This window comes from Plectropomus leopardus, chromosome 4 (assembly GCF_008729295.1).
Source record: "Plectropomus leopardus isolate mb chromosome 4, YSFRI_Pleo_2.0, whole genome shotgun sequence".
Classification (NCBI taxonomy): Eukaryota; Metazoa; Chordata; class Actinopteri; order Perciformes; family Serranidae; genus Plectropomus; species Plectropomus leopardus.
In genome coordinates, this window is record NC_056466.1 from 22,497,290 (window position 1) to 22,506,437 (window position 9,148).

The following is a 9,148-nucleotide window of genomic DNA, read 5'->3' on the forward strand; positions in this document are numbered from 1 at the left end:
TCAAATCCTAGAAACGCCCCTGAGTACAAGTATCTAAAATGGTATAAAAGTGTATGTACAGTAGCTGCAAAAATGCACTTCTGCTGCTCCTCTTTGTGCCATAATAACATTATGACGTGTGACAGCTCCGAGTGTAACACTTCTTCCTTATGATTAGACTGAAGAGCCCCAGTTCTTTGCGCCATTTGCGTTTTCTGAAGCGCAGTAAGTCTTTCTCTCTCTCTCTCTCTCTCTCTCTCTTAACAAATTGCATCGAAGAAACAGCCGAGCTGTGTGGGAAGAAAGTTGAAGGGGGGAGAAGAAGACAGGAGTTTCTGGCGACACATTCTGCTCAGCACCACGGACAGCGAACGACTGGGAGCTCGGACACAAACTATCCATCGATATTGGACAATTATTTGAAAATCGGAAGACTGAACTAAAAACGAGGATCTCGATTTGGCCGGATCTACTAATTTTAATTTGAACACGCAAGTACTTTTATTGCCGCTTGCCAAAGTAAGCATGTTCTTGTACTGATCTCTATGTAAACCGTTAATGTATGGTATGCGTGATTTTGAAAATGTAGCTTTGTCTTAGGAGTACAGGTCCTTGAGGAGAGAGTTCAGATACCATCAGTGCAGGCATAACCAACAGAATTACCTATAATAATAACGGAGGCATTATTTTAGAGCTTGTAGTCATGCAGATCAGCCGTGCGTAAAAGCCGTGATACTGTTCCAAGCGATACTCCCGCTTGACGCGCGACAAAGCGGTTGACTTTAGTGTTTGCAGTGGCATTAAAAACGCAAACCCACCCGAGAGGTGACTACACTTATACACAGTTGGTGGTTCATTAACAGCAGCGGCTTCCGGTGAATAGTTACGATGTCTTCTTTTTAAAAACTTGTCAGAATGTAACATAATATGGCAACAAATCTTGCTCTTTGGAGTTGGCTCGTGGCGCACCGTGCGCAAGAAGAGGACAGGTATTTCCATTAACAGAGCACCGGCTCTCAGCTGTGGTCAGGGCGCACACATGCTATGAGTCACCCCCTCTCTCTCCTGGGCGCACAAACACAGACCTGACAAACTAGACATTATTTCTTTGCTTTCATGAAGTATGGTGGCTGCTGATTATTTTTCCGTTTCTGTTCCAAAGTAAGAGACCAACATGGGAGGAGTAGCTTTCTTCTAATTCAGTGAAAACAGGACAAAAATCTACAACTGGCACAATCTTTCTCTCTGAAACCCAAAATGGAGCCCCTGGACCAGACCTACTGGTCTCCCCTTGCATCAGACCTCAACTCCTCAACAGCCACCCCCCCACCCTTCCTCTTTTCCTACCCCCGCCTCTTCAACATGTCCTCCAACCTGTCTACTCAAAGTGTCCCCTTCCAGGGCAGCAGCACTCTGATGACAGCAGTCATCTCCCTCACAGTTTTCTTGGTGGGTCTGACTGGCAACACTCTGGCCATCTATGTGGTGCTTCGATATGCCAAAATGAAGACAGTCACCAACATTTACATCCTGAACCTGGCTGTGGCTGATGAGCTCTACATCATCGGGCTCCCCTTCCTCACCACACAGAACGTGCTCTCCTATTGGCCGTTTGGCTCCTTCCTGTGCCGCGTGGTCATGACAGCAGACTCTATGAACCAGTTCACATCTATTTTCTGCCTCACAGTCATGTCCATCGACCGTTTCCTGGCTGTGGTTCACCCAATCCGCAGCACCAAGTGGAGACACCCCCGCGTGGCCAAGGTGGTGAGCGCAGCCGTGTGGGCCGTGTCCTTTGTGGTGGTCCTGCCTGTGGTCATCTTCTCTGATGTTCAGGTAAACTACAAACTGCAGACCTGATCGCAACCCCCTCTATTTTTTTAAATTAAATTCAATTAAAGCTGCCCTCTCAATAAAACTTTAGTCACTCTCTTCTTAGTCATGTCAAACGCTCATGTAGGACAAAAAGGACAAAACACACTTGAGTTCATGTAGTTCCTAAATTGTGACTGATAAAGCAATTCTTTACTGCAAATAACAATAGCGTTGTAGTTCTATAGAATATTTCAGTCCAAATATATCACTTCCCAAGAAAATGATTTGTTTTTTAATCTTTCTTTCTACTTTGCCAGACTGTACTAAGTTGAAAAGTCCTTTTTTAAAGATAAAAACTAACAACAAAAAAGATAACATCAGATATAGCCTATGTCACAAAATAAGAATTAAAGGAATAGTCATTCACCTGTTTGCCATGCCACCAAAATACTCAATCCTAGGTGCAGATGACAAAATTATTGACATTTCAATCATACATGTCTGAAGAAAACACACAAATTGGTGCACAAAAATTCACCAGAATGCAGAATATAAGTGTTTGATAGTTAAACACAGACGGAGGACCCCTAACCCATCCTTGGATATCGCTTAGATATTTTTACAGTACAAATGAAGCTAGAGCCAGCAGACAGTTAGCTTAGTTTTCCTTAAAAAAACAAAACAGAAATGGTTTCCTTAATGTGGTAAATAAATCAACTGAGGCTGACTGAGACATTTGCAAGATAAAAAGTAAGTGCATTCAGAGAAACTGACATTTGTTATAATAACTTGAATAGATTTAATAGAGTAACCTGCAAAAAAACAACAAACCAATAATAAAGGTAGAACAGATTTTAACACCAATTTTAAGCTGCTTTAAACAATATTGACGGTGATAATCACCCATCTCTGTAGTTCTCCTCAGTCATATAGTACAGCATATCAGTGTCTTTCAGCTCACTGTTGTGGTTTTACGGCTCAGTATTTCAATGTTTATGGTTTACTTTTGCTGCTCTCTCAAACCTGTTGAAAGTGAAAAAGCACACGGACAACATTTGTGGGGCCCATGTGTGTTGTAAATGGGCTGAATGGGCCCTCTATGGGAATGTCCAAGAGTTCCATAATGGTCCCATGTCAATTGCCCACATGGGTGGGTTTACCCGTGTGGGCCCACATAAGCCAATACCCACTTGTTACCCTGTTAACCCTAGCAGAACCAGTCTGGGGCCACTTGAGTAAACTTACCCATGTGGGCAATTGGCATGAGGCTTTTATGAAACCAGTGAACAATCATATATAGGGCCCATTTTTAAGCCCATTTACTACACGCATGTGCCCCAAATGCCATTGTTGACTTGGCACTAAAAACCCACTGTACGCACTTGTCCAGCACCAAACGACAGTTAGCAGCTAACAGTAACCTTCGGTGCCAGTTTTGTGTCCTGTGGAGCATTTACCCGTGAAAGAGGTACATATTTCCCTCAGGAGTTAGTGGAGACCAAAAACTGAGCTAAAAGGAGAGTGTGTATTAAGCTTTTATTTGCCAGCATGTGGCCAAAAACATGACTCTAAATAAATGTAATTCTCTAACTACTGGATGTGTGAATTTGCAAACAAAACTCCAGATGTATTCAACTCCAGGACAAAAATGCCTTTGTCATCTTGTACCTATTGGTATTCATAGCTGGACATGTAGGGCTGTGATGAAGAGATTATGCAAGTTATTGAATTGCTGAACATGCACACTGAACTAAAACTCACATGTCTTTTGTGGAGAATTTGAGCAGAAACTTTTATGTGTATGTGCAAAGAAAGAAAAGCGTTGCAGCAAGTTCTGCAACACAAAAGCTTTTAGAAGAAAGGTAGGCAAAGAATGCTACTTCTTACAAAAGGATTATGATACATGTTGTGCTGCCCTGCTGAAGGCCATTGGTCTGATTCAACAAGGACAAGTGTTGTACTCAATGGCTTAATGTCTAGAAATGTATTCCACAATGCAGAATCAGAGTCTTTAAGCCCCGCAGAAGCAGAAAATGTAATTTGCATTCCTCCGAACATCCCTTCCTGCATATTTTAGGAGCTTTGTAGTTTAACACTTATCCTGTGCGCCTATCTCTAATGTTTGCCTCTTTATCTTTATTCACTGTCTGACTGAGCCAATTATGACTGATTTTTTAATTTGCTGTGGTTTATTTCTTGAATATTCTTTTTTACTGAGGTGACTTAATTCCTCCTTAGGACACATTTAATTCCTGCAACATGAACTGGCCTGAGCCAAAGAACGTGTGGTCAACAGCCTTCATTCTCTATACTGCCACAGTCGGCTTCTTTGGACCGCTGCTCATCATTTGCCTCTGCTACCTTCTTATCGTTGTCAAGGTGTGTATGTATATATATGTATATTTTGTGTATAAGGCTGATTGGAAAAGCTCATGTATAAATTCATACTGTAATCTGCATTAACCTAATAATAATTTCTGTCATCCTCTACATCCTCCCCCCTCATTTTCATCATTGTCACTCTTACATTCATCCTCTTCACCATTATCATAATGATGCAGATGAAGTCATCAGGGGCGCGGGCAGGCTTCACCAAGCGACGGCGTTCGGAGCGCAAGGTGACGCGTATGGTGGTGGTGATCGTGGTGGTGTTTGTGCTCTGCTGGTTGCCGTTCTTCATCATCAACATGGTCAATCTGGTTGTCATCATCCCAGAGTCCAGCGTCACTGCTGGCATTTACTTCTTTGCTGTCATCTTGTCCTACGCCAACTCCTGCGCTAACCCGGTGCTCTACGGCTTTTTGTCGGACAACTTCAGACAGAGCTTCAGAAAAGTAGGTTGGATATTGTCTGGGTATAAAAACTGTGAACATGTTAGAGAACATTCAGCTGTATTAGAGAAGTTCTTCAGCTTCTTGGGTTATAAGCTTCTTTGCTTTCTTGCTGAGTAAGATAAACAGATCAGTACCACTTTTATGTCTCTGTTTAATATGAAGCGACAGCCAGCAGCCATTTTGGGTAGCTTAGCATAAAGACTGGAGGTACGGGGAAACTACTAGCCTAGTTCAGTCCAAAAACACATACTAAACATATTAAAGTTAAAAGGAGGTTCGGAAGTGGGGTACTTTACTCATTTTAAAGGGCTATTGTGTGGGATACAGTGGCATCTAGTGGTGAGATTGCATCATTGCAACCAAATGAAACTTCTCCCATGTGCCAAGCGTGTACAAGAACTACAGTGGCCAATGCAAAATGGCCAAATCTAGAGTCAGTGTAAGATTTGTCTGTTCTGGGCTACTGTAGACACAACATGGAAGACTCTGTAGAAGAGGAGCCGCTACGTATTTAGATATAAATGGCTCATCCAAAGGAAAAGAAAACATGATTCTTAGTTTCATGGAATTACCATGTAATGAAAACATTCTTATAGTTATTTGAACACACTGGACCTTTAAGGGCTGTTCAAGCCAGGAATGATAACTATGACAATGACGATGTGAGCATCCACACAACTGAGTGATGATATAATGTAAACGTCAAGACAATCCACCAAGCACACCCTGTGCAATCAAGCGGTGATGCTCTGTAAATTCAGATAAAGTTAATTTTACTGTCAGTTTTTTATTGTTCATTGAATTGCTCTGCAAGTTATACCGATGATTGATGTTTGCTACTGTCATTGTCGGTAAAACTGCAGTGTAGACTCTGCCATCTGTTCAGTTAAAATGACTTTTGAAACAGTATATTTATAGATACTATCATAGGTTTTTTTGGTGTGGACAGCCATGAACTTTTAATTCTTACAGTTTTTACCCAGTGAGCAGCAATTTCATAGGGTAATGACCAAGTTAAACAGATGAAATAGGTGACAAGTTCTTTGTGTATTATGTGTTATTTTACGTTACCTCACAGTATCACACATATCTGAAGAATTTTATGAAATCTTCACTTTGGTGCTCTCCAGTGGTAGTACAAAGCATGACAGCAATGCACAGGGATTTACCCCCACAGATCTGACCCAGGGACAATGCAATGAGTGGGCCAAAAGTAAAACAAACACTGCTACAGTTTTTACCAGAATTAACTAATTTTCTACAAAAACAAAACTTATTTCACTGCAACAATATGAAAGATGCAATAAGTGGCTTAGACTAAGGACTACAAGTAAAGTCAGAACACTTCACAGTGTAACAGGGTGTCCAAAATGCCTGCATATCAGTTCTGACCTGATCTACTTTCTTGCCCTGTTGCCTTATTTGATAATGTGCGAACTGTCAATGGAGCTTCAACATGATTGCTGTTGTTTCTAGAGATCTCTGACGCAGTTTTCACAGATAATTGTTGTGGCCCTGCAGGTTCTGTGTGTGACCAGTGTGAGGTGCAAGGCCAATGGTGTGGATGATGGCGACCCCAGTGCTCCACGCACTGAGAAAACCACAGCACAAGACTGCATCCTTCTCTCCCCTCGTAACCAGGTCTACCATGATCCCCAGAGCAGCCAGGTACTGTCTATGTCTGTGTGTGTTTCTGTGTGTGTAGGCACTAGGTTCCGGGGCCAAAAAAAAAGGAAATTAAATTGACAAGGAAAAAATTGACATAGAGATGTAGTGATTAACTTGTAATGTCCTCCTGATTGCCATTCACCTTTGGTCCTCTGGGGACATTCTGACCCCGCCTGGTTTGACTGTTATTTAAAGCATATTGTATACATTTTCCATCAATTCTGTGTTACACTTTTACTTCAGTCCAACCCATTACCACAGGTTTTTCCCTTCCTTCCGGCCCATAGACCTTGTTTACATAAGCATAAAAAACATCTTTTGATGGCAAAAGATTTCATTTGGGGTAAGAATGACCCCAAGGACAGTGCAACATTGACTCTATTCTGACCTTTTTCAGGACAGTATAGACGCTTGGCTAAGACCACATCCTTCAATAACACACAACAAACACACCACACCACACATTACAGCTCTGCATCACCAATTAGTCTGACGCATCAGATTTGGCAGCTGTACTCATGAAGAGTCCAAAAAGCTCTGACTCAGTCTCTGGAGTGTGGGGCTTCATCGTACCCAATTAACTGGCTTGAACAAGAGCAATGAGGTGCATTTGGCTAACAGTGTAGCTCTGATGAGACTGTCTCAAAGCTCCTTCATCTAATTTATTTGAGTGCTAAAGTGGGTTGCAACTTAATGGTATCCAGTCAACAATTCTACCTGCTTCTCTATGTTTAACATGACTTTAATAAATGCACTAGCACTTCTCAAAGCTGCCAGTTCTCTTTTCTGCCCTCTTCATGTCAACTTCTTTGGGCAATGTACTGTATAAGCCTAAATAGACTGCATCACCCAGAGGGCACTGGGGGGTACTATGTATCCAAGGGGCACTATGAGACATTTGTGATGCTCACTTGTTTCCGTTCTCGCCTGACTGCTTTTCTCTGTGGACTTTTAGTCTCATATGTTACATTACAATATTTAACGATAGTAACGATTAGTACAAAACTAAGATTCAGATGCAGAGAAAAGCACCAAACACCAAGAACAGTTTATCAAATCCAAATCTTCAAGCAGAGTCATTTAAACAGGTAAGCAAACATTAGGAAAAGGCTTAGCGCATGAACACAGTCAAGCGACAAAGACAATCTGAATGTAAGAAACACTGGGTTTTAAATACACAAGGGCATTTTGTAATGTCTCTTTCTCTTTCCACCTTCCCCTCTCTCATGCCACCCATCATTTGTTCTATCCTCTTTACTGCCTTCTTCTTCCATGACTCTGGCCCCCCTCTTCCTCTCTCTGAAGATCTCTCCTAATGTTTCAGGCTCACCCACCTCCCACACAGCAGCAGACCTCCACCGCTCCACCCCTAAATGTCAACTTCCCTCCACTTGTCCAGGAATCAAACTCACCACTACCGCGGTAACTGCCACAGCAGCCTCCATGGTTACCTCCGCAATAACCCCAGCTGAACTTTCAACCGTCACTGCCCTGACTACGCCCTCCTCCCCTGCATCTATAGTACCGCAGGAACAAGCACCATAAAGCCATGAAAAACATGGAATGAGCCTACAAAAGTGGCACATTGTTTGCATTGGCTGATGCTTTTTCAAAGTTGTAATGTATAAATCCATTTCAGGAACAATTTTCTGACACATACTCATTCTAAATACATTGCCAAATATGATCAGTTCTGGTAAAACAACGTCATGAATATTTTTTGTATCTCATTGTGTACCTGTACCTCTGTGAATCCTTCAGCTGTTCAAAAAGCCCATTTTTCTTTCCATGCAGCCACCAGACATAAGTGCCTTTCAGCCACTCAGCAATCATCCCAACTCCTTAAAAGAAACAGGAACACTCACACCTTCCTTTTTTCACTTTCTGTTCATCTGTTACACAAGATGTAATGTAAGACTGTATTTACATTTCAGAACCAAAAATGCCTTTAAGGGCATATTTAAAGCCAGTGGAGAGATTTCCTGCAGGTATGTCATAAGTTTCTTTGGGTAAACTGGGCATTACAGAGTTCTCTTTCTTTTGCAAACACATGTTGTGATTAAGTGTGAAAAGATTAGTTATTTTCTGATGAAAAAAATCTTGGCTACCACAGCTTTAATTAAACCACCAAACAGCACAATGCACTATTTCAATGTCAACTTTCTTTTCTGTATGGGAAAGAAAGCTCCCGCTCACTTCTGTTCTCTTCACATACTTTAAATAGATTATTATGATGAATGAGCAGCTTTGTGGAAAAAACTCTGCTGAGAACCTTTTTGTATGCTGTTTGTATTTTCAGAAAAAAGGCTTGCTTTTCATCAGCTTCTCAGTCACAGAAAATGTGAATCTTTCCCTGCACAGTGTTTTTTCTGCAAACACGTAGCCAGCATTGACCACAAAACCTCTGACCTCTTTGTACATAATATGCCTCTTAAAGGTCCAGTGTGCAGGATTTAGGGGGATATATTGGCCTAAGGCCTATATATAGGCTTGCAGTATTATATGATAACTATGTTTTCTTTAGTGTAGAATCACTAGAAAATAAAAACCATTGTGTTTTCTTTATCTTAGAATGAGCCTCATTGCACTGTCATGTTTCTATAGTAGTCCAGAATGGAAAAAAACAAACTTCAGCTCTAGATAGCAGCTAATTAAGGCACACATAGGCACTTTTTTATTCATTTTTTTCTCATAAAAAAAAAAAATCACCTGGACCATTTGTTTTGGAGAATGCAGCTAAAAGTCTCCTCAACAATGAACACTTAAGTAATTCTAACAGGGAGAAATTTCATCTGGCTGCAATCTGCAACTCTCACTGCTAGATGCCACTAAATCCCCCTAAATCTCACACT

At 41.4% G+C, this 9,148-nt stretch overlaps 1 protein-coding gene across 1 annotated transcript; it reads left to right on the forward strand.

Moving 5' to 3' along the window:
• Positions 1–1,000: 1,000 nt before the first annotated feature.
• On the forward strand, positions 1,001–7,841 carry LOC121941662 (somatostatin-like receptor F_48D10.1). Its single transcript, XM_042484489.1, has 5 exons — positions 1,001–1,815; positions 4,033–4,173; positions 4,356–4,628; positions 6,150–6,296; positions 7,602–7,841. The coding sequence occupies exons 1-5, from the start codon at positions 1,237–1,239 to the stop codon at positions 7,839–7,841; spliced, it is 1,380 nt and encodes a 459-aa protein (XP_042340423.1). The 5' UTR covers positions 1,001–1,236.
• The last annotated feature ends 1,307 nt before the right edge of the window (positions 7,842–9,148 follow it).

Coding starts and splice junctions, on each gene's coding strand:
- LOC121941662 (XM_042484489.1), top strand. CDS start 1,237: ATGGAGCCCCTGGACCAGACCTACTGGTCTCCCCTTGCATCAGACCTC. Junction 1,816..4,032: donor TCATCTTCTCTGATGTTCAG/GTAAACTACAAA, acceptor ATTCCTCCTTAG/GACACATTTAATTCCTGCAA. Junction 6,297..7,601: donor ATGATCCCCAGAGCAGCCAG/GTACTGTCTATG, acceptor CTCTCTCTGAAG/ATCTCTCCTAATGTTTCAGG.